Source organism: Mauremys reevesii, linkage group 5, assembly GCF_016161935.1.
Source record: "Mauremys reevesii isolate NIE-2019 linkage group 5, ASM1616193v1, whole genome shotgun sequence".
Lineage (NCBI taxonomy): Eukaryota > Metazoa > Chordata > Testudines > Geoemydidae > Mauremys > Mauremys reevesii.
Genome location: NC_052627.1, coordinates 132,695,560 through 132,721,830, shown reverse-complemented (window position 1 = coordinate 132,721,830; position 26,271 = coordinate 132,695,560). Strand labels below are relative to the sequence as shown.

The following is a 26,271-nucleotide window of genomic DNA, read 5'->3' as shown; positions in this document are numbered from 1 at the left end:
TAAGAATTCTAGGTGCCATTCCCAGTTCTGCCACTCACTTGCTGTGTGACTTGGGGCAAATCGTTTCACCTCTCTGTTCCACTTTCATCATATGTAAAATGGTGATAACTGTTTTTCTCTCCGTAATCTTCTGTGGTAAATAACTAGTAAAGAGTCTTGAGATTCTCCAATGAAAAGAATACCTTGCACTTAGAGCTCTTTCATTATTATCTGCATGTTTCCATGCAAAAATGCCTGTTGGTCTTAACTGTCCATATTGTAGTAGGTTGTGGGGAGAGAGGCTTTCTTGGAAATTGAGCGTGAAGTATTCGTGCTTTCTCCTGCATAGCTGTGTAAAAACATGTTCCCTTTTGTACTTCAGTTTTGCAAACAGTTCCCTTTGGCCTTCATATGTTCATACTATTATGGCTAAAATCCCCAGAGCATAGTGATTAAATAAATAGCTTTAGAGAACCTTTGTTACTGTATGTAATAGTGTAATGTATGATCAGCATTGGTTATGCAAAATGGCAGTTATCTTTTTTGAAAATGTATTTTAACTGTAAAGATCTCCAGCCAGAAAATGTTAGGTTTAATAAAACTAATTTTTAAATTATTCCTGTCAGTATGAAGATGAAGAAGCTGCAGAGGAGTTTAAAATTTCCAGCTTTGTAGACATGGTTCGAGATTGTAGTCGAATCGGCATTCCTTACAGCTCCCAAGGTGGGTTAATACTGTATTACTTCATTGTTTTGGTGAATTATTTGATCATTTGTTTGTCAGAATAGAAGTATGACGTTGTAACAACAATAAGTTAAAATACCTCTGGAGACTTCTTTTTATTGCAAGTGAGCCTGATAGTTTATCCATCTCTTTTTAATGTATTACTTTATATCAGGTTTTGGATTTCTTAGAATCTGAAACTTAAATTACTGAGGTTTTTATTTTCTGTTCAGAGAACATAGTGTGTGTGCGCTCTGCATAGTGAATGCTCAGAGCCTGAGGCAAAGAAATAATTTGCATGCTGGGAAAAGTGTTTGGCTAAGTATAGAAGTTCTCTGTTCTGATGGGGGCTTCAGATAAATACACTTTTGTGTAAGGAAATAATACACTTTTTTTTTATTCAAGCTTCCTGTTTTAGAACAGAATAAACTGGACAGCATGATTTCCTGTATGATCTGTTGCCAGACTTGCAAGCTGAATATTTTAATTTTATATTTCTTCATAAATGTGTTCAGGAATGGAAACAGCATACAGTATATGCTGCAAAAATACTGCAATGCACTTGCTGTGTAATTGTTGATTTTTTAAAAAAGAGAGCAATATGCTGTTGCAGCGAAAGCTTTGAGCTATGCATTTACCATAAGTCTGGCTTTCTGTTGATGGCTGGTAACCACTGTTGATAGTTATGGTTGCATTCCATTTTCACGTCTAACTCTCCTTTATTTTGGTGCTCATAACTCACATTTCTTTTGTATGAACACTTTTCTTGCTTGGTCTTGACAAAAGGTGAAATTTATTTGCAAATTTGTGCAAAATCAGTTCAGGCAGTATTGTGTTACGTGAATGTAGAAAATGTACCTCTCCTATAATATTTTCTGATAAGAAAATTTGCTCTCATAACTGAAATAGCAGAAGCTAGTAACTTTTAAACTTGTTTCTTAAATAATCATCCATCCTTAGAAGTGGAAGATGCAATAGTTTTCAAGTCATAAATATATGAAGAACCATTGTCCTGGTCTGAGTTACGGATGCACTTTTTCTTGCAGAGTTCCTAAATTCTGCTGGACGGTAGTCACTCTCCGATTCAAGCAGTGTATAAGCTCTGCTGATAAACTTATGCACTCATCGAGCTCAATAGCTTTAATTTTTTTTTATTTATAAAAACATAGGGAATTTTAGATGGAAAAAAAATTGCATAAAACAACATTTAGCATATGCAACTGCTTGAGAGGAAGTTCAGAAAGTTAAGCTTTACTTCCTCTGTGGTATTTTGGGCATTTTATGATACAATGTATCACTTACAGCAGGGGTTCTTAACCTTTTTCTTTTTGAGTCCTCCCCAATATGCTATAAAAGCTCCATGCCCCACCAGTACCCAACAACTGTTTTTCTGCATATAAAAGCCAGGGCCGGCGTTGTGGGGGTAGCAAGCAGGGTAAGTGCCTGGGGCCCTGTGCCACAGGGGCCTCACAAAGCTAAGTTGCTCAGGCTTCGGCTTCAGCCCAACATGGCAGGATTCAAGGCCGTGGGCTTCAGCCCTGCACAGCCGCGCTTTGGCTTTCTGCCATGGTGCCCAGAGAGCCTAACATTGGTCCTGCTTGGCGGACCCCCTGAAATCTGCTCATGGCCCCCCGGGGGCCCCGGCCCCCTGGTTGAGAACCGCTGACTTTTATATTTCTGGTTTCCTTTGCTTATTTACAGTTTGCTTCATAGGCCTAAAATTCTACAAAAGCATTCCAGTGTGAGTAGTCCCGTTAAGCTGAATGGGACTGCTCATGAGTGTCAAGTTAGCCATCTGCCTGAAGTGTTTTGTGGGACTTGGGCCCCAGTCTTTATCATAACTTGTAGAAGACACACAGCATAGTCTAACCAGTGTCCTGGGGAAAACATTTACCAGTCAGGAAATTCTGTAACACTGAACATTGTTTCTCAACTTTGCCAGGTTAACTTTTTCATGCAATTTATTTTTAGTCCACCTTCCCTCCAACCCCCACCCCCCCAAAAGTATATTGGACTATTTTCCACAAGTAGAATACTGCTGTACATAAACTATTTTGCTTCTTAATTGCATATTATTGTAGATTTTACAGCTAGTTCTGTATTCTTCCTTTTGTATCGAATTTCAACAGGTTGTTTTCTTTGGCTTTCAGTTGAACTTTGCTTTTTTGTAACAAACACAGTGAAATATTTAAACTACAGTAACAGCTGTATTATCTGGCCCTGTACCAGCTGGAAAGCTCTGTAAACCAGCATTTCTAATCTTCATAGAAAGTCCGGTTGGCGCAGGGCCAGCAGGCTCCCTACCTGGCTCTGCGTGGCTCCCCGAAAGCAGTGACATGTCTCTCCTGTTCCTAGGTGGAGGAATGGCCATGAGGGATTTAGCGTGCTTGAGGGTTGTTGGGCTGGGGGTTGGGGTGTGGGAGGGGGGTGCAGGTTGCAGGCCCTGGGAGGGAGTTTGGGTGCGAGAGGGGGTTCGGAGCAGGGGGTCGGGGCACAGGAGGGGGCTTGGGGTGCTGCATCTGGGGGCACTCACGTCTGGCAGCTCCCCAGAAGCGGCGACTTGTCCCGGGTGTTCCTAGGTGGAGGTGCGGCAGGTGGTTCTATGAGCTGCCTCCGCCCGCAGGCGCTGCCCCTGCAGCTCCCATTGGCCGCAGTTCCCAGCCAATGGGAGCTGTGGAGTTCAAAGTCCTTCCCTCCCTCCCTCTTAGTTCTTCACTTACTGGCACCCCTCATACCTCCAGCACGCCTGATTAAAAAAAAGCTTTTATGGTGTGTGTGTGTATATATAAAAGAATATTTCAAATCATTTGGTAAACCCTCAGAACAACTTTGGCACATTGTAGAAAGGTGAGATACATTAAACAGATGCTTTTATTATAGTCACTTAACATTTTTTGTGAAATATTTGATTCCTATAGGTCATCTACAGATATTTGATATGTTCATTGTAGAAAAGTGGCCAGTAGTGCAGGCCTTTGCACTGGAGGGGATCGGTGGCGATGGCTTTTTTACCATGAAATATGAGGTATGTATTAAGCAAGTACTTCAGTTTATCGTTAAGGCTAAGTTTTTGTCACAGATATTTTTAGTAAAAGACACAGGTCACAGGCGGCAAAGTAAAATTCACGGAAGTTGTGATCTGTCCATGACTTTTACTAAAAATATCCCTGACAAAACGGGGATCTGTGGGTCCCTACGCTTCTGAAGTGGGCAGCTGCACAGGGGCCTAGGAACTGCCTGCAGCAGCTGAGGGCTGCGGGGTATCCCTGCTGCCTGCAGCTCCGGGGGTCCTCCGCATCTGTCCGCGAGGTCCAGGATCTGTGGGTTACCCCTGCTGCCTGCAGTTGTGGGGGCTTGCAGCAGCTGGGAGCTGTGAGGTTCCCCTATCACCCGCAGGGGCCAGGAGCTGTCGGGGAGTTTCCTCGGTGTCAGCTTGGAGTTACCCCGCAGCTCCCTGTCCCCACAGGTGGCGGAGGACCCTGCAGCTCCTGACCACCGCAGGCTGAAGTCATGAAGGTCGCTGGAAGTCACGGATTCCATGACTTCTAAGACCTCCATGACTAAATCATAGCCTTAGTTATTATCTAAAGATAGAATTCTCTCCTCCAGCCTCTTCCTCTCAAACAAAATTATCTAGGTATGAAGTGGGCAGTATTCAGTTGTGGACTAGTGACATGTTTGCAGTCTATTACCTTATGAACTAAGTGTACTAGAAACTGGTGCTTTCTTCTACTGGAGAGCTCTGAATCTCCCTTTCTAGTGGTATAGAGCATTTGTTTTGAGCCATGCTATGTGGTAAGATACAGATCTGAAGAAAATAAAACATTTTAAATCATTGTTAAGTGTACTTATGGCCCATCACCTGAGGAAAGGAGGAGTGACTGTAACTTCTTATTTGGATGAGTTGTTGGTTCAGCTGTTCTGGCTGGCAGGTTCTCTCTCCTAAGTCAGGTTTTTGTGAGGCAGCATGGCTCACTGGATCAGGCACCAGACTGGTGGATTCCAATCCCAGTTCTGTCACTGACTTGCCGTTTCACTTTGGGCAAGTGTAGTAGCCCTGTGTGCTTCAGTTTCCTTTTTTGTAAAATTGAGATAATAAAGGCTACCTACTTTGTCTACAGAGGAGAGCGCTATATAAGTACCATTTAAAAAAAATTTTTTTTAAACTTCATTTCACCTTCCTGGAACACATCCATTGCTATTCAGACATCTCTGGTTCTCTGCTGTCCCAGTTCTGTTACTTTACTGCCTAATTTTCCTGCCTTACCTCTAGGCATGGGTGCTCTTCATCTAGGCTCCTCTATGGAGGATCACTTGGTACACATACCTTTTTTTTTTTTTCCTGCCTTGATTAATTACTACTTTTAGTGATAGCAGCAAAGAATCCTGTGGCACCTTATAGACTAACAGACGTTTTGCAGCATGAGCTTTCTGCATCTGAAGAAGTGGGTATTCACCCACGAAAGCTCATGCTGCAAAACGTCTGTTAGTCTATAAGGTGCCACAGGATTCTTTGCTGCTTCTACAGAACCAGACTAACACGGCTACCCCTCTGATACTTTTAGTGATGTTACTCATCTGTCTGTCTTTGGCCCATCTGTGCTACAGATCTGCCTTTCTTTTCCTCAGCTGCGTTCATGTACTTCACTGCTTTGACTCTTCTTCTGAAATCCTCACCCATGTTTTCATTTCCTCGTACCATCTTGTGCTGTGAACCTGTCAGATCTCAAAAGGTGTGAACATGGTCAGAATAGATAGGTGCTCTAACGGAGGCTTGACTAGAGCAGTGATACTCAGATAGGCTCCCGAGCTGCAAGAGGCTCTTCGATGTGTTTCCTGTGGCTTTTGCAGTAGATATTAAAACACCATGATTTAATTAACCAATGAATTCACATGACTGTAGCTCTTTGGGTAACGTTGATAGCTAATTTGGCTCATGAACCACTGAGCTCTGAGTATCACTGGACTAGATGATAATGATCCTTTTTGGTCTTAAAATTTATGGGTGAGACCTTGGCTCCATTGATGTCAATGGGAGTTTTGCCACTGACTTCATTGGGACTAGGATTTTACCCTATGAATCTAGGAGAGACCTCTAAGGGTATGTCTACACTGCAGTACAAATCTTCCAGCTGTCCTGGGTCAGCTGGTTTGGGCACGTGGGACTTGTGCTGTGGGGCTATAAAATTGCAGTGTAGACGTTTGGGCTTGGGCTGAAACCTGGGCTCTGGGACCACAAAGATACTTCAGGGTATTACATGCTGCATAAGCAAAGTCGTTGCCTATTCCCTTTCTGTATTTTGTTTGAGTTTTAGGTCTTCAAACTAGTGGTATATTGATGCTTTTAACACAATAATGCAGCCACACATGCCCCATTCTCTTCAGTTCAAAATTATCCTCATTAGAATATTTAAAAACATATTTAATACTTAAAGTAGTTATTCTGTTCTTTTTCAAAACCAACTAAGACTTTTAATCAATATTTCACAAAATATTTAAAGATTAATAATCACCTCTTAATATTTTGTGGTGATACAATGGTGGCACATGTTCACAGTGCTATTATGCACAGAATTCCATTAATGCACTTAGCTGTAAATGATGAACGAATGGAAACCATGTCTTAGAAGGCAATCTGTTGCCAGATTCAGTGAAGATCAATTGAAATGACTATATAAAGCAGTCATATAAAACTTTCAGTGTTGCATTTTTGAAAACTCTTTGAAATATTTCAAAATCTAGAAAGCATTTAAAATGTCAGTGTCTCTTTGAATATTTTTGAATGATTATAGCTCCATATGTATGTTTACCTATAGAGGAAAATGTTTTAGTGTTAGTGCCAGTTAAAGTGTAACTTGCTTTAGCTTGGTACCGTCTGCCTTTCTGACCATTCACTCATACCAAGGAGTTGCCTTTTCTGCAGTTCTAGCCATTTGGAGCTGCTTTCTTGTATTGCTCTACCATATTGAGACTCAATCTTTTTTAAAATCTTAACTGCAAATTTGTCTTTTTTTCCCTTGGCTATACTTGTTAATATCTCTCTTCTCTGCTCTTAATTAACTCTATTATATTTAACTCTGAAAAGCCTTTTAGGATACAGTTTCTGTGAAAAAGCACATAAGACCTAAATATCAGTTACATACTGTCACTTAATGTAAAGGATATGAATCTTATAGGTTGGGTTATCCAGAGTTTTTAAATCTTATCCAGTCTTGAATCTGAAATGCTTATGCCATTGTTTGAGTGTTTCAGATTCATACAAACTGTTGTAGCAGGCTGAAGGCCAGACTTGCAAAACTGCTCCGAACCCAGCAGCTAAGTGCTTGAGTGCTGCATAGATCTGTGCATGTCACACTACTTACAGTATTTTCACAGTAAAAAGATATATATTAAAATATTTTACAGTTAATGGATGTCAGCATGGATCTATGGAAAACATACAGCAAAATGGATCCCGTTTCCCTGGAGGACTTGCTTTTTGAGGTAATGCAGCTGAAATGTTTTGAACTAACTCATGACAAGTCTTAGATGAAAAGTGTCAATTTATGTTAGTGTATAACAAAAAACTGGTTTGACTAGATCAGCCAGAGTGTAGGCTCCCTATACTGTGAGCGTGCTGCAGTTTTCTCTTTGGAAGTTCATGTAACTTCTGTGGAATTAAAGACACTGTATTCTTTAACTTATCAAGTCTATAGACAGAATCCCCACAATTGCATGAGTTGGCTGTATTCTTTGCAGGCCACAGCACTATGTATTGTGTGTACTTGACACCAGTCCTTCAGTGCATGTTAAAAGAATAGTGCGTTGCAGAAGAAGCATTGTGTTAACAAAAGAATAATTTTCTTAACATAAACCTAATTGGTCCATATTGATTTATAACTACTTAATAGTTCAAAAACAGATCAACAGTGACACACAGTGGCCACAAGCAATTTTTACAATACGTTTTTATGCATTTCCCAGTGAACTTGTTTTCTAATGAGGTAGTCTGATTTTAAAAGCCTAAATCAATTTGAAGTTGGAGGACTATATGCTTCTAGAATAGTAGTGCCTTTAGTAGTTAAAGTTTAGTTGACATAAACATCAATTTGCGAGGCTTAGTATTGCCTCTGCTAAATCCAATTTGAATGCAATTTGAGCTGGATTATAAACAAGTGTATATAATTGTTCTGTCTTAACTTCTCCTGTTTTAGTGCTGTTTACCAAAAACTGACATCAGTCTCAGACTCTCAGGCAGTTGATACACTTTTTTTGTTGCTGGTCTTGATGGATATCTCTACAATCATAAATGTGGACAAGATATTCAGGATTAATTGTAGCTAACTTTGTGTCTTATATTTACTTTTGTGCATTTTTAGAAATTGGTGTGCTATTAAAAATTACCATATTGTCAGTTTAATTGTGTCATGCATAGAACAGAAACAGCAATCGTAGAGACCTTAGTGACTTCCTGATGTTGCTCAGACAGCATCCTCTATGATGATGATGAAGCCTGACCTCTTGTAGGGTTGAGAGTGTACAGTAATTCTTATATTCTCAGTTCTCGTCATCTTGGTTTATTGTTACCTCACACTCTGGTGTCAAGAGTATTAGCTGAGATTTTTGTTTTGTCATGTGAATACCTGTCATTTAAAGGTTGTGTGGTTTGCTGGTTTGATGTTTGCAGTAGCACTTTGGGAATCCAGAGATCAGGGCTCCATTGTGCTAGGCTGTGTAAAAACACGAGAAAGCTGATCCATGGCCCAAAGTGCTTAAAATATCATTAACCAAGTGGTTGGACTGAGACAATCTCACTTCACATGTCATTGGACTGCCATCAGATGTCAGTATGCATTTATTATCATTCTCCTGGAGTCCATTTGAACCAGTGACCTAGAGATGAATCTTTTACCAATCTCTTAAGGTATCCAGTTGTCCAGTAGTTAATTTCCATAATGGTGGTTGAAATGACATAGTGTCGTCCTTAGTTTGAATAGGAGTCTGTCTTGAAACACATGATCAGCTAGCTTATAAATCCCAATGAAATAAACAGGATGTTAACACTTTTAATTGCGTATCTATCAAATCTTATTTACGTATTGTAAGATGCTTTATTTCAGTCTTTAGAAGTGAAGCAACTGATGCATTTAAAAGACGTTTTGGAACGGACACACAAATTTCAAAGATTTATATTTAAGGTGCCCAGTTTCAAGCAGTCCTGTTTCTCTCCCGTTCCCTTCTCCTCCCTCCCCCCGCCCCATTTCAAAGGCTTGCTGTGAGGCTGCCCATTCTTGTTGTGGTTCTTCTTCTTCTTTTTAAAAATATGGAAGATGCACGGTGGGGTTTTCAGAAATGCTTGGACTTGGCCTGACTCTGCTTCCATTGAAGTCAGTGGTGAAATTCCAGCTGATTTCAGTGGGAGCAGAGTTTGGTCCACATGGTGAGTTTTTGGAAATTCCTGCCCTTGTTTGTTTTACAATAAAACTTTGACTCAAGAAGTCTGACAACTCTGCTTGGTATTAAAACAGTGAATTATGACGTATAGCATGGGGCATATCATCTTGTCCTGAATAAACTAATGAAAGTACTTCTCAACGATGTTATTATAGGAAGCTAAAATAACCTATGTGAAAAGCTTTTCATTTTGCTCATTCTTGCTGAACAGAGGTTTTCTTGCAGCTTATGGCTTCAAAGTATAGAATTAATGAAGATCAGTCTGTAGTCGTAAATAAACAATTTTGTTTAGACATTAAATGTCCACATTAAAGTGTGTGTAAGACTGTAACTGTTACTGCTCTATCTAATTTGTATGGCTTACTATTGTTAGCACTGCATTAATGAAGCTGTAAGTGAATAGGCTGTATTGTCTTGTGCATAGCCTGTTGCTAAATTTATAATGTGGACATAAAAATATAATTTTGACTCATACCATTTTAAAAAAGACCAAACAGTCTAAACCCTCTCACTTCAATAATCCTTCCTTTCCCCCCATTTCTTCTAGGTTCATGCTTAGGAAAACTATGGAAGCCATTCCACATAATACATACTGTGCAATAATTGTAGATCCCACACTAAACTTTGTTGTATTTCTGATACACTATGTACCCATCCCAAATATCTACTTCATCTGCATGATACAATTTGGTTTTCTCTATTCTTTTTCTGACATTTTAATTTCAATCTTAATTCTCACTGCCTTAACTTGTGTGCCGATTAATTTCCATTCTGTACCTGACATCTAGCATACTTGATATACATACTTGCTGTCTCCAGCCAGGTTGTTTAGGGATAGAGGGGTGAAAACACATGGGGCAGAATTTATCTTGAATAATTAGAATAATTTCCAGTTATAAGAAATCACTTTTTCCCTCCTCTCTATCTATAGTTACTGTCTTTGTTTGATGTTAAAAGTACAAATCCGTATTGGAGCAATGTACAGATTCCTTGTGTTTAAAATGTATTAGGCAGTACTTCATTTTTGATCCTGTTCATATTTACACATTTGCCTCTTCAGTTTTTGAGTGAGTATCTCTTCAAATAGCTTTTACCTAGTAATCTGAAAACTCAGTTTGACAGTCTCAAAGTAAATGGCTTAATTTTTAGACTGAAATTACTTATTGGACAGAAGATTTTTTTTTTTTCAGTGAAAGTTGAATTTTCCAGTTTATATTAAGCTTTGAGTGACACAACTAAATTTCAAGGTCTGAAGTGGTCATAAAACAAGATTTTACATAATTGGACTGTTAAAAGTGTTGTAACATAGTTGATTTCATCATTTAACATCTGTAATTTACTGCCCTGCTGACATGACACTAACTGAACAGAATAACACGTATTGCTTTTTTCCCTTCTCAGGATTTAATGACTTTCGAGCACCAGTGGACCAGCTTTTTTGCTAATTTCGACACTGAAATTCCTTTCATCCTGGAGCTGTCAGAATCTCAAGCAGGGGAGGTATGTTTACTTGATTAAACCCTTTGAAATGCAAATACAAGGAGGAATTCATGTGGCACCTTAGAGACTAACTAAGGTGCCACAAGGACTCCTCCTTGTTTTTGCTGATACAAACTAACAGGGCTATCACACTGAAACCTGAAATGTAAATGTCACTAATGCTGATTCATTATTACTGCCTTGCCGTTATATTTGATAGGGTTTGTTTTCTTCCCTTTCCCCCTTTCTTTTTCATCTTTATGGTTATAAGCAAACTTGCCTATTGCGGTGTGTAAGCTTGTGAATACTCTTCTTTCCTAAATTGTACAGTTCAGGCTGTGTTTCCTGTTTAACATGACAGTACAGTATAATAAAAATGCTGCATCTGTGTAGCAGGGCAATTTAACTTTTCAGCTAAACTCAAAGTTGAGTTTTGCACTGATAATGGACCTTATTTGTATGGCATGTCTGTCTAATAAATTCAGATTTATGTATGAATTTCATTTCAGTTTGGTGGTAAGAATTCATATAAAGCAACAAACAAGAAAAACAGACTGCAAATTTCAGACCTGTTTTAACATAATCCGTGATATGACTTAAATGGGAAATGTGGAGGTGCTCCTATGCATTCCACCCCTGTGACCTGTTACTGGTTCCAGTTGAGTTTAATAATTGTAATTATGTAATCAAGATATGCAACTTCTTGTTGGTTTTTTTTTTAAATGGTATATAATGTAGTTCATTTTTTAGTGCTTGTCTACACTATGGGTGCTACAGTGGCCCAGCTCTGGTGCTGTAGCTGTGCCACTATAGTGCCATAGTACAGATAATTCCTATAGCAACGGAACAGGTGTTTTCTTCATTGTAGGTAAAGCACCTTCCCAAGCAGTGATAGCTAGATTTATGGAAGCACTATTCTGTCAACCTAATTGTGTTTAATTGAGGGTGAGGTCGTCATAGTTACGGTGCTCAGGGCGTGAGTTTTTCAGACCCTTGAGCAAGGTAGCTATGTTGATCTGTCAGCCAGGCCTTAGTGATAGCATTAGCATCTCTCATTTAAACCTGGCAGTCTGTTTCTTTTTACTGTTGGAATAGCAAATTTGTTTTTTCTTTTTGTAGCCATTCAGAAGTTACTTCAGTCATGGAATGATTTCAAGCCATATAACAGACAACAGGTAATGTCATTTATCTTACACATGACATCTTCACAGGAACATCAATCAGTGTATTATATTTATATAATGTTACTTTATATCTGATGCATTAAGACCTATTGTAATGTCATTTGGGACCATGAATACATCTTTATATCATATCCTGTTTAGGATTGATATGAAGTTATCTTTAGGTATAAAATATATTTTTAGTAATACCACTTATGTATAGCCTCTTCTCCTGAAGGATCCCCAAACTCTTTGTAAATTGTCATCCATGTGACTGTATTGTGTACAGAACAAGCATTCAGGCTTCTAATTACCCACTTTGCCTAATCTGTGTTATTTAGGATATTATACTTCATTCATTGCCATGCTTTCTGAGCATCGTGTGCCCAGAATGGCCAAGTTAGAACATTTGGCCCCATATTTTCATAATAGTATTAAAAAAAAAAAGTTGCTGAGTGACATATTGGGTTTTGTAAACGAATAACAGGCAAAACACTTAAAAGCAAGGAAATAAGTAGATAAGAAAAACCCAAATCTTACACTAGCCACATAAGAATAATTTAAGGATAAAATGCTTGTTTCATCCCAGCACAAAAGCATTAATTCTGACAGAATTAATTCTGTCACAGCAATCTCTCTATATAACATTTAAGGAAAAGAAATATTATGGAAGTAGGAACTTATAAATGTGCAAATTAATGACACATACTGAACCTTAGTTGAAATGTAAAATCCAGATACATGGCTAATAATACTTTGTGGTTGTGACTAGTGTCCCTAGGGGAGTCAACTGAGGTCACTCAATTAGGGTGATCTGCAAAGAATAAGGCAGACAATCCCCAAAGCTGGTGAATATTCCAATACTTAAATTTACCAGGCCAGCACAAAACACCCTCTATAATACCTCACTGGTTACCCAGAAGCCAACAACACAGTTCCCTTATAGTAACTCAACCTCAGGCCTCCACCCAGATACCCAAGTCAAATATGATGAAGATTACTGAAAATATTATTCATCATATAAAAAAGTTCTACCAATCCGAAAGGATTGGACACATTACCTCCCAGGTTAATGAATATTTCAGATCTTACCCAAATATTTACAGCCAGTTCTTATTAACTATAAACTAAAATTTATTAAAAAAGAAAAGAGCGAGTGTATTGGTTAAAAGATCAGTATACATACAGACATGAGTACAGTTCTTGAGATTCAGATTCATAGCAGAGATGGTGAGCTTTGTAGTTGCAAAGAGTTGTTTCAGAAATAGTTCATAGGTTATAGTCCAATGTTTATATTCAGGGTGGTCCAGTCAGGACTGAGATCTCAGTCCTTATGGCTTAGGCTTCCCCTGCATGAAACCTCAAGCAGATCTGAGATAAAAAGGATTGGGACCCAAGGGTGGTCTTATACCGTTTTCTAGCAGCCACTTGACCATGCAGTCCTGGGTGAACAATAGTCTTTTGATGTAACCTTCTATTTCCCAAACCTTACCGGTAATTAACTACATGGATTAACATAAGATAATTTATCCATTAGGCAGTCTATCACAAACTTTGAGACACATAGACAATGACATTGCATCCAAAATTCATCTAAATGTTAATATTCCCTTTTGATCTCTGAATCAATAGCTTTAGGAACTGTCTGTTTACATAGCTAATTATTAAATAAGATATATGTAAACACACACATTTAGTATCACCTTTAATGCTCTAACAATACAGGCTTGTACTTCAAAGTTCTAGCCTGTCTAGCAGGGAATGGCCCTAATTACCATTCACATAGTTTCTAACATGTCTTTAATGATTGGCTTTGGGTCATTTAGCCTGCAAGTTGCTTAACCCTTTCTGGCCATACGTCACATTTTGTATAAGATTTGTTGCAATTATTATATAACAATGGTAGCCACAATGATTTGCATGGTCATATTTTAATTAGATAACGTGTCAGTGCTCTCAGAATATTTCGTAGTCACTGCATCTCAGAGCACATTAAAATGGTAAGGATTGCTAGTCTGATAATACTGTTGGCCAGGTACAGAGATTTGAACCAGCTTGTATCAGAAAAACATTGTTTTAATGGATAAGCTCTAAGTCTGACATATAAGGGTACAGTTGTGATTTCCCCAGGGCCCAGCTACTCTATCCTTGCTGGATCCTTGTGTAAATAAATATTTGTAGCCTGGAACAAACATTAGGGGAATATACAGAACAGACTTAGTAAAGGTGTTAACCAGCTCAGTAATTGGTAAATACCAAGGTAAGAATCCTAACCAAACACACAGGGTGTAGACACTCTCTTAGAGTTGGTTTCTCACTTACAGCAAATGAACTTATGCACATTCTCTAGGCAGGGATCGTCTTGGTGGGATATGCAGATGTCGTCACTTCATCAGCTCCTGAAGTTTCCTTTCACTTTGGAAAAGTAACATTAGCCAATTTGGAGTTTGAAGTTGAAAATAGTCTGTCACATCTTCCCCTCCTGTTTCTTTGCTTAAGTGTGTTGTTTTCAAATAACATCAATAGCTGATAGATTTTTATCATTCCTCCCCCTGAAAACTTAAGTTAAAATTTGCACAAACTTATGTTAAAATTAGTTTCAAAGTCTGAGATAATGTGGTTTGTGTGTTAAATTGAGATAAAGAAGCATTAGATACCTCAAAATATAAAAGCACCGTTTTAGTCTTTTATCTCAAAATACTTAATTCACTCAGTTTTCAGAATACGTTACTTAATGAGATGTAACTCCAAGTATTTGAAAAATGGAAGGGATTTTTAATTTTTTTTTGGTGGAGAGTTAGAGAGATTTGATTATCTTCCTAATGGAACTGTGGTTGTCACCTGTCACTTATTAAACATGTACTTACTGATCTCAGGAGAACTGTTGTCATCCTTTTGTTCCAAAAGCAGAGCATTTTACTGCTTGAGCTAAGGAAAGATCTGTTAGCTGTCATCTAAAGAACTACCCTTCGGTTCTTCCTTACCTGCTGCTATCCAATGGAGTTCAAGGTACCCTCTCACATAGTGTCAGGGCTTTCCATAGTGATTAAGCTCTTTGAAAAGTTTGGAGACAGCTGTCAAGCTTTTTTGAACTACAGGTATCCAGAGAAACATTAGACAGGAGTCAGAATTTCAGATAGGAAATATTTAGACTCCAAGTTTCTTAACATCCTTGAGGTAGACTTGGAAGATGTTTTCATAAATATTTTGTTACCTAATCTTTTCTTTTATTAACTCATTATCCCTTTTGTTTGGTTCTTTCTTTCTTTGTTTCTAACAGTAGAGGTTTTCCATTGATTCTCAATGTAGACTATACAACTAATTATAATTTCATTGCTATACTCTGTTTTAATGGGGGAATTCCAATAAATAACTTATGAAAACTCTTAAAATATAATCAAGGCCTCAAGTATTTTACAAGTGTAGCAATAATAATTATATTTTTCTCTTTAGCCCTAGCAGACAGCCTTTTGTGCTGTTTGGTAATCACTCGAGTAAAGAGAACCTGAACTCTGGTAACTTTAATTTTCCATCCGAGGGACATCTGGTTCGAAATACAGGCCTTGGTGGAAGTACTGCTAAGCACATGGTGAGCTTTTTAATAACTTTTTTTCCCTCAGCATATGTTTTTGCTTTGCTAAATTGTTTTTCTTTGTATTACAACATGCTTATTGGTGATCAGTCAAACATCCAACATGTGTGAAGTAGAAATATATATTCTGAAAGGTTCAAGTAAAGCAGTCAGACCTTTAATGGAAAGGGAGGAAACAGGAAATTGAAGTTGCTATGGGACAAATCTTACAGCCCCTCTTGGAAGCCAAACTTCCATTGACTTAAATGGTGTTCCACTCATGGGGTGCACATGATTGGGCCCAATATGAAAGAAGACAAGAAGAAGAGGACTGTGCATAGTTGAAAAGATAGGGTATAGTATCCTATTCTGACTGATTCTAGGCTGCAAATAAAAATACTCTCTAAAGATGCATAATTTTTCTAACTTTTTTCTTCAGTAACTGGAATATGAGTTATGATTCAACCATAAAACTCTTGGTTAATATTTCTAAAAATATACTGTATTAACACTTGTAGTAATTTTTTAAATAACTTGTTAACTCATTAATTGTACTCTTCATATTTACAAAATCATTGTCTCCAAACCTCCTTACATTTTTAAACAACCAGACAAACCTCAAAATCTTTGTAAACCTTTCAACTGTTAGATTGTTACTAAAATGAACTTTTAAAACATTTACTTGTTTCCATTTTCAAGTAAAAGTTGAGTTTAAAACATGTCATGAGCTTGATGGCTCATTGCGCTACCATGCAGGGGATGCATTTTGGGAAGCGACCCCAGGGAATACAGATCCTCAGGCTGGCTGGGCTGGGTGCATCAAGAAGGTAACTCGAAGCGAAGGAGGAGAAGAAGTGTGCAGGTTGCATTGTTTAGTTCTCCCTAGTAGCCAGTTGAGGAAGGCTTTGAGCTTGTCTGTAACTGCTTGCACAGTTGCTACTGCAAAAGATGTAGACAGTAGTTTAGTAGGTACAGGTAATTATGGAGCAATGGCCTGGTAATGATTTTATGACTCCACATGGGCTAGAGCAGTATTTAATAAGTTACTACCTTATGGATGAGCATGGGGTTGGCCCATTCCACTGGTTAGGTAAACAAGAAAAGATTTAATGTTACAATGTAATTAAATTTCATTTTCAGTTTCCTACCCTCTCATATTATTCCCACATGGATACCAGTCATACTATTTTTATTTTCACATACATGGGTGGGATTCCTGTTAGGACCACCTGTTGTCTGTCAGAGCCAGATGCGATTGCTTTCTGATATGGTGTCAGTGAGCCTCAGAGGGCTAAAGGAGGCAGTACATCTAACATGGCATTGCTCTGCTATGTTAGCTAGTAGGATGCACTGAAAATAGCATTAAATAACAGGTAAAGGGCAGCGTGGCAGAACTGGAGGCACACTAATGAAAAGGGGTAATTCATATACAAACCTGAAAACACATTCTTAATTCACATGGGGAATTCAGAACTCATTTTGTTTTCAAGGCCTTTTTGAACCATGCTTATCAAGTCAAATATTGAAATATACCTTTAAAAGGCTTATAACTTTTTAAAAACAACTGGTCCTGGTTTATGCATGTTCAGTAGCATTTCAGTAGCTAGAAAATCAAGGCAGATTTTAATTAGCCATCTGTTTAGAGTTGTTAATGTTTATACCGTTATTTATTGACTAAGACCCACTTACATCTTATTAATACTGACAACTAGGTTGTACAGTGTGTATCTCCCAAGGGACCTCTGGCTTGTTCAAGGACCTATATTTTTGGAACAACTCACATTCCTTACCTGGGTAAGTCTCTCAACAATTTCTCAGCGCTTTTAAATAACATCTCCTGATTATTTGTAATAATTTTAGCAGCAGGTTTATTGCTTGTAGAGAGGTTGAGAGGATATACTACTTGATTCCCATAGCTGTAGATACTCTGTAGAGCAGTAGCCCATGCAAAGAATCCTACCTGACATGGTTACCATGACCATGTCCCTCCACCATCACCTTTCACTAAAATCTGTCCGCAGTTTTCAAGGAATTCTCCAAAAGTAGGTTTTTGGAAATAAGGCAAAAATAGAGCTTAAACTCTATTTAGGTTGAAAGGTAGTTTGAAAATACCTTGGGAAAAAGTCACAAAAAGTAGGGGAGAGGAAATCTTTCAAAGTCTGGGGATGCATGGTGAGAGTAGAATTGAGTGAGCCTGGTGGAAGTATTCTGCTTTAGGTAAAATCCACTCCATTCAAGTCAGTGTGGGGGCCTTGTGTCTTAACTGCTTCAGTTCAAAGTCACATATTTAATGTGGTTAATGTTGAGTGTGAGTTTAAATCCACTAAAGAAAAAAAATAAGTTCAAGCTCAAATGTCCTATATGATTGTCACCACTATAATGTCAAAACATTACCTGCCATACCTGAGGTACAAGTTACTGCCTGGTTTAAGTATTGGAACATAACTGCAGTATCTCAGCTACCTCCGTTTGGTAACTATTGACACATGACTTTTAAAGATTGCTTCATTAAATTGTACCATATTGGGGTATTATGTACTTATATTTTTAAGTTTCAGATTTATGTGATATTCATTGTCTTATCATCTTGGTCCCCATAGCATTTTAAAAATATGTACAAATAGGGCCTGATGGTTTTGCATAACTCCCATTGATTTCAAGGGGGAAGATTCAAGTTTCCTAATGTTAAAATTTTCATAATTTGTATGGAATCCAGATATTTTGGCAATAGGGGTCTGATGAACTTTTAAATATCCTCCAGCACCTGGAGCATGGTTTATAAAATACAACAATAAATGTAAGAAATAATGCTTTGGGGAGTACATAAATTTTAATAATAAATTGAGAGTGTAGTCATCTGAAATAATCTGTTCCAAGCTATTAGCAAATATTAAAAGCAATCAGTTGCACACCTAGTAAATTTCAAAATATTATGAGATATTGCTTTAGTTACTGTAGGAAGTTTGTAAAGAACATCATGTTGACTGCATTAGTGTTTTACAGGTTACAAGAAAGTGTTAAACTTGTCTGTTACAGAAGTTAAGAAATCAAAAGGAATTCAAGGTGGTAATTACATGGCAAAATTGCAACTCTTCTTTTGTCAAAATGATTTTACAGGGAAGATGAGAGAAAAGAGTTCATACTGTTCTCGTTAGTCCTTTGTCTCTGGGCTTGGCTACACTTACAGATGTGCAGCGCTGGGAGTTACAACTGTGTTCGTACAGCTGTGTAGGGAAAGCGCTGGTGTGTGGCCACACTTACAGCTACCAGCGCTGCAGTGTGGCCACATTTGCAGCATTTGCAGCGCTGTTGGGAGTGGTGCATTATGGGCAGCTATCCCAGCGTTCAAATGGCAGCAACGTGCTTTTCAAAAGAGGGGGGTGGGGTGGAGTGTGACAGGGAGCGGGGGAGAGAGAGAGAGTGGATTTTTGGAGCCCACACTGTGTGTCAGCTCCCTGCCTTGCAAAATCTGAACATTTCCTCGACCCCTTATTCACTCTTAACTGCAAATAGCCTGCAGACCAGATAAGCAGCTGCTTCAATGGACTCCCTCCCCCACCCCGCTGTTTCTCTCCCCAAGCAAACACTAAGCTGTAGACATTCATCCCCCTGCCTGCCTCATTCACAGCAAGGTAGTGGGTTATCTCAATTGATTGTTCACAGTCAGTTACAGATTGATCACAGCAAACGAGCTGTTTGTTTTTTAGATAAGCAGCTCCCCGAGCCCCGAGTTCACAACAAAACAAAGAGAGGCATCATAACAAAACAAAGAGTAATTTAGTTAAAAGCATTCTGGGATATCTCCTAATACCCTGGAGGCCAATAACAGCGCTGGTGTGTGGCCACACTTGATGAGCAGCGCTGCATCACCAGCGCTGCACTCGTTATACCCCAAGCAGACAAGGTGTACAGCCAGCGCTGCAGCCAGGGAGTTGCAGCGCTGGATGTGCCTTGCAGGTGTGGACAGTTACTAAGTTGCAGTGCTGTAAAGCCTCCACCAGCGCTGCAACTCTCCAGTGTAACCAAGTCCTCTGTCTTTTGTTGTCTGAATAGTCTACCCAAGCAATGGTTGCAACAATATTATCATCGTAATAAAAACATTATATGCTTTGTTCCTAGCTATAAGATTATATTAAATAGATTTCGTCAAATGCCAGTGTATTATGTGCAGTTAAGATTTAATCTAATTTCATCTGTTAATAATTAGCTGTTTAAAATACTCTCTAAAAAAAGAAAAAACCCTCAACACACAAATTCCAGTACATTTGCTTAAAAAAAAGATTCTCGTAATGAAACATTTATAGCTGCTTAATAAATAACAGTATTCTAAGATCTTGATATTAAATGTTACACCTGTGTGTAATTTTCAACCAGATCAATTTACCATACAGCCAGTCTTCCCTAGAGAAACTTTGCTGGCAGTAGCTCAGGAAGACCATTTAACCAAGATAATTCCAATGAGAAGCAAATGACTTAATAGTAGCTGAAAGCCCATGCTGTCTCACGCCTGGAGCAGTGGTGATTGGGTGCATTACCTTGTATACCACAAAGATGTGGGGATCCTTGGCATGGCATAGATACATACCTAACTGTGGTGTACATTGCACAGGAGTAATTCATAAGTCAAAATGGCTGAGAACTTAATTGGGTGGAGACAGACAGCAAATCCTAGTGATGACTGAACCTGCTGATGTTCTGAACAAAAAATAAAGAAGTGCTCTCGGCTATGCTTGAGGCTGTTTGCATTATTTCATGCTGACTCAACAGATATTCTAGGCTTCAGCATGACAATACTGGAGTCGTCTTATGTAGATAGGCTATTAATCTGTCACTTGTGATGTAATTCAGTAGTTGGTGTTATTAACTTAAAAAAGCCTGTTGGTCCTTCAAAAATAAAAAAAATTGCGTCTTTTTCAAGATCAAATGACTTCAGATTTTGCCAAATGTATTTGCAAAAAAAGTTCTTCCCTCTGTAGTCTCATCTATATTGCCTTCCCCCCTTATCTTATACACACAAGTTAAGTGAGGACATAGAGGAAATTCATTTATCAAAAGAAGGTTTACATCCTTTCTTCTCATTGAAGTTTATGCTTAAAAGCAGTAATATAAGATCTAACAGCCTCTCCAATATAAACCATAGCATAAGGGCATTTCAGTAGATTAATATTTAAAGGTGTTAATGGTTGGTGTGCATCTGTATTTAAAATGACTTGCATTAAATAATGTTCAAGGAGCTCTTAAATCAAACATGCTTGAGAGACCATTAATGAAATTGTTTTATATTTCTTTTTATAGTCAGCAGCAATATACATACAACTACCATAAACATTCACCTTTGTTATTTAGAATTGATTTTATTGTAGTTCATACTTGAGAAGTCTTTTTTCAGATAAGACCTTTTTTCTTGTGTAATGTTTGTAGAAAGTGTGGATTGAGTATACTACTACACCGTCCTTTCTTCTCTCCCCCAACATCCTTTTTTGTAATTTTAAAATTAGCGAAGCTCTTCAGTTGCAAACCCTTTTTTTCTCTGTGAGCATCACCTAGCACACACAGGTGCACATGCAAGTAAAACAAATGAAAACCATTGATATGTTACTATCTTGCTGCCTTTTTTGCTTTAGGTGTATGTATAGCCTATATATAGCCTTGCCAGTAAGGTTAAACTTTGACTGAAGCAGTTGAACTGTCATTTTTTTACAAACTTAAACAGAGTAAATATGGTTAGTCATAGTATTTTGCAACTTCTTAGGTGTGCAACTATATTTTTGATACTTTTCATGCGTTATAAAAGGAAACTCCATCCCTTTGTCTTTGACCAATGGAGGGCTTAAAGTAGTCACTAGAGCCCTGCAAATCTGTGGCTCTCCGCTTTATATCCGTGGACCATTTCTGTGGATACCAGTGCAGATGCGGATACAAATTTTGTATCCACACAGGGCTCTGATAATAAGAGTGGGTGGGTGGGCAGCTGTGAGGAACCATGGCGCGGATCCTCCGCCTGTCCTGGTCGGTGCGGGGAGGGGTAGGGAAAGGGGCTAAGGGCTTCTCTGGCCCCATGTCCAGGGCAGGTGGAGGGTCTGCCATGGCTCCCCACAGCTGCCTGCCCAGCTCTTACTATAGCTGGGCTGCGGCTTGGAGCCCACCCCCTGGCCGGAACAGGTCAGGGAGAGCCGCGCGGGCAGCTGTGGGGAGCCTGGGTCCCTCCACCTGCCCTGGGCAGGGGGCTGCTTGGGCCCTCCACCCACGGCAGGTAGAGGGTCCGCCACAGCTCCCCACAGCTGCCAGCGCATCTCTTCCTGACCAAGGTCAGGAGGGGTGGGGGCTGTGCCTCGGAGCCTCAGTCTGCCCACAGTGTAGAGCCCTGCAAATCTGCGGACATCTGTGGATGCGGATATCCGCATATAATTTTTGCAGATCGCAGATCAGATGTGAATACACATTTGTGTATCCGCACAGTGCTCTAGTAGTCACTATTCAAAAGGATTAGGCTCTGCTGCATTGCTTTTTAGTTTAATGGAAGCCAAACTGAACATGTAATCCCCAATCCTGAAAACATTTAAGCATGTGAATAGTCCCATTGAAGTTGATAGGACTACCCATATATGAAAAGTCAAGCATGTATGTGTGCAGGATTGGCCCCTCCTCACCAAGGCTTTAAAACTTGGGTGCCTAAATTAAACTCCTAAATTACCATAGAGAAACTGCCACATTACTATATTTAGGGATTGGCGTAATTTTCAAAGATACTGATCACCTGCAGCTCTCATTGATTTCAGTGAGACTTGTAGATCCTCAGCACTTTTGCAAAATAGGCTACTTATATTGAGGCGCCTCAGTATAGTAATTTGGGAGTTTCTGGTAAATTAGAAGTTTAACTTTAGGCTCCCAGGTTTGAAATGTTTGGCTTTACCATGGTACTGCACATACTGGTACAAGTTGAAGCCAGAAATTTGCTCTGTTTTTTTGTGGGGGGGTTTTAACAAAACCTACCTATCAATGCAAGATCTCAAACAAAATTACCAGCCACAGTTTATATATCAATTTATATAAAACAAGAAGTAAAGATGACTCTGCAACTAAAATGTAAATACCAATTGTTTAGCCTTTTGAATTTGTAATTCTGCTTTTTTAAAGTGGATGCCCTTTGCATTAAATACATTGCATAACCTCATGTCATAGTATTTAAAACTAACTGGAAATATTTTATTTTCATACAGGAAATGACAATGAGATGCACGAGAAAACTAAACAAGTGTAAGCTATCCATTTTTACTTTTCCCCCCGCTTCTCCCTCTAATTCCACTTAAAGGTTTGGGACCTATTGTCATTATTTAGATGGGGATGGCTGCTGATAATTACAGTACAGGTTTTTTTTAGTTTTTTTTTTAACAGAGCTCTATGTATATGTAGGAGGGAGAGGTTTTGTTAACCAGGTGCTCGAAAGATGAGAAATCTGGAAACTGATGTGGAGTATAGGGACTGTTATTTGATATGATATCACTGCAGCACCAAAACAGTGTTTTAAATAAAACAAAATAATTTTAGGTCTTATACCTTAGTTCCTCCTGTGTTACTGATACATGGGACAGTCCAGTTTCTCCACTGATTATGGTCGCTTGCTAGTTGTGGTTCATCTTGGAGTTTGTGCATTCAGTATCTTGTGTCACTATCTTCTGCCAGTTCTTCCTAGCCTTCCTTGCCTTCTGTTTCCTCTCTCAAATATCCAATTAAGTGCTTGCTTACAATGTCTCCTATTTGTATTTCGTGGAAAAAACAGATGATATAGTTAGATCATATGGTAACAGTCTTTTCGTTACTCTAGTATCTCAGGAGGATGTTAAACAGAAGCTACTAAAGTTAGCTATTTTAAGATCAGCAGTCTTGGATAACTTGGTTATCCAACTCGGATATGCATCCGACGAAGTGGGTATTCACCCACGAAAGCTCATGCTCCAAAACGTCTGTTAGTCTATAAGGTGCCACAGGATTCTTTGCTGCTTTTACAGATCCAGACTAACATGGCTACCCCTCTGATACTTGCTTCCAAGAGTTTTTTTAAAAAGCTGACTGGACCATTAATAGTTGGTTTTCAGTAAGTCAGGAACACATGGTATGTTGCAGAAGACTGGAAGAAAGCCAATGTTGTGTCAGTATTTAAAAAGGGTAAATGGGATGAAATAGGAGTATGAGACCGTCCAGGTGGGCTCAGTGGATGATCCTGATGAGGATGCATGCTGGTGTCTCCTGGAGTCAGAGGCATGGTCCCAGTGCCTATGGTGACTTTGCCAGTCTCTTGTACCCAGTAGCACAGTCTCAGGGTCCCCCGCAGGATCAAGCTCTTAATACAGTACATGTCCTATTGTGCCATATTCATAAAGCTTGACCTCAAAAGTTGGATGTTTATCCTATGGCTCTCTCTTTATGTAGAAAAGCAGCATTTGACTCAGTTTTTGATAAAGGCTCATGGATTAAGCATATTTAAATATTTTAAGAGATCATAATAAGTTTGGGCCTTAACATATTTTGTATTAAATTCGGATTTCATTGTTAACAGGTTTGTTTTTAAAAAGAAAAACTTATAATTTAAATAATTAAAAATTGAATTTTAAAATATCCAACTTTAACTTTAAAAAACTGACTTTCATCCCCCCCAAGTGCAAATAAAATGTCATGAAAATAAATCAACTAGGCACAATATTAGAGATTTTAAGAGGTGTCTACTCTTTTTAAAGTAAGGCATTGTGTGGGTCTTGTCCTGTAAAAGATTTCTGGATTGTTATGAGAAAAGACAAACTTTGGCTATAGCAATTCATGTTATGTTTGTATTTGTCGTTTCAGTAGGCTGTTGTCCCAAATATATGCTGCTGTTGTGGAGGCTGTCCTTGCTGGTATTGCATGCTATGCCAGAACTTCCAATGCAACCAAGGTAATTTAAAATGCTTGTCCTGTATTTTGTAGCAGCAATTAACTTGTTGGCATTGTCTTCAGAATGTTACATACATCTGGCTTTAAGGAATAACTTCTGAATAAAATCCCACCATTTCTATTTTCCTTTTTGGCTTGTATATACATTACAGTAAAGTTCATATAGTCTTTAATTTTGTCTAAACTGGGTTATTTGACATCAATCGCAAGTTACTTTTCATTGGTAAGGTGGCCTCCAGCAGGAGTCTCTGAAATGTCCATTTTAATTAGTGCTGTTTCAAAGTTTTACACATACAAGATGTGTTTCTGACCTTGTGAAGTTTATTAGTAATCTGGGCACTCAGTAGTTTGGCTCAACTATGGTATTGTACCTCTACTGCCCAGGGTATGGTTTCTGTTCAACATCTGCGTGCACATCTAGTTAATGGGAATTCTGTAAGCATATATATAATTTATTTTGTTTTGTTTGTTTGTTTTTATTTGCAGGCAAAAGAAACCGCAGAAGAAATTCTTATGTCTATGCTTGATTCCTTTCATCTAACACAATTTAAAACTGCATTACGGTATGTAACTTTGAATATTCATTAGCTTTTCTGCTCATATTGTCTTAACTCAGTTGTTTTCTTTGGGGAAAAGTTTCACTTAAAACATATTTCTTGTTTTTAAATTTGATTACTAAATTACAGATTTAAATTGAATTGGTAGAATAATAATTTAATTTTTCTTCCTCTACACATTCTCCTAGCCACTTGAAAAGTTATTTTAGCCTTAAAACGGTGATCAGTTTCTTTGCATCTAGTTTAGCACGTAAAAACGATGAGATTCAAGCATGAGCTACATTTACAGCAGTGTATAGGGTACGGACACTACATGTCCAGCTAGGATGTGTATAAAAAGCAGTATACGGTGAGGCACAGCTTAATAGAGTAGAGCATAGCGCCCTCCACGTCTGAACCCTAGGGAGTGTAGATCGCTCTCTACATGCCCAAACAGCACCTCCCATGTCTACACTGCTATTTTTAACAGCATAGTGTCCTGCAATTTCTCCCCTGCTGGAGTCTTTCTCCACCACAGTGAAAGACTCTAGGAACAGAGAAAGGTTGCCGGAGGCTTCCCCCTGCCGGAACCTTTCACTGCCGCACGTAGCTACATTCCCTACATGCTACTGCAAATATAGACATGCATAGTCATGAGCAGATCTCTAGGAATAAAAAAACATTTTAACTGGATACTCTTTCTTTATTTTTTTGTACACAGCTCCAAAATAGCTTTTCAGATTCAGGCTGTGAATAATCATGGAAGGTCAGTATTATCTTATGTTTCATATGGGAAATCAGTAATTTTAATGCTAGTCAGCAACACAAAACACATTAGAGAAGACATTATGATCTTTAAGTTTGTTATAGCAAATGAGGGCAACCATTAAATGCCTTAGCATTTGTATACAGAGGCAATTTAATAGCTTGTTATCCTTCTGTGTGTATTTATATTTTTATGGAATCTTAGTAGCACTTTAAAAATGAAACAGCTGGGTAGAGCATCTTTATTATCTCTGTTAATATATAGGAGCAGCAGGCGCACATTAAGAGTTTTCATTTAAAAATAAATTTGTTTGAAGTAAGTTTTTTTTTTTTTTTTCTTCTCTAACTTATGGCACCTTACATTTTGCCTCATTGTCTAAAACCAAATTTTACTTGATTGACTAAGATGCCCTAGAGGGATAGAACACTTCTTTCAAGTAGAAATAGTTATTTTGGATGGGTATTGTAAACTCTCATTTAAATGATCTAGTCTTTAAATATTGAAATATTATTCTATTTTAGAATTATTCCATTGGATAATGAGGATAGCCTCTACTTAGTTAAAACCGTAAGTAGAACTATTCTGTGTTGTGCAGTAACGTCCAATGATGGGTATTTCTAAATGTTGTTGTAACCTCTACGATGGTGAACTACTATATATAAATTTAAAGATCCCTTTATTAAAAAATCACTT

At 38.4% G+C, this 26,271-nt stretch overlaps 1 protein-coding gene across 3 annotated transcripts in view; it reads left to right on the top strand.

Moving 5' to 3' along the window:
• Window positions 1-26,271, top strand: part of DNAAF9 (dynein axonemal assembly factor 9) — a 122,824-nt gene that overhangs the window by 42,447 nt on the left and 54,106 nt on the right. For all 3 annotated transcript variants that reach the window (XM_039540486.1, XM_039540487.1, XM_039540485.1), the window contains exons 5-16: window positions 606-702; window positions 3,621-3,727; window positions 7,108-7,185; window positions 10,537-10,635; window positions 11,734-11,789; window positions 15,231-15,366; window positions 17,061-17,142; window positions 22,569-22,605; window positions 24,190-24,277; window positions 24,763-24,839; window positions 25,534-25,578; window positions 26,100-26,145. In XM_039540486.1, the coding sequence (XP_039396420.1) occupies window positions 606-702; window positions 3,621-3,727; window positions 7,108-7,185; window positions 10,537-10,635; window positions 11,734-11,789; window positions 15,231-15,366; window positions 17,061-17,142; window positions 22,569-22,605; window positions 24,190-24,277; window positions 24,763-24,839; window positions 25,534-25,578; window positions 26,100-26,145 (948 nt within the window). The remainder of the gene's footprint in view (window positions 1-605; window positions 703-3,620; window positions 3,728-7,107; window positions 7,186-10,536; window positions 10,636-11,733; window positions 11,790-15,230; window positions 15,367-17,060; window positions 17,143-22,568; window positions 22,606-24,189; window positions 24,278-24,762; window positions 24,840-25,533; window positions 25,579-26,099; window positions 26,146-26,271) is intronic.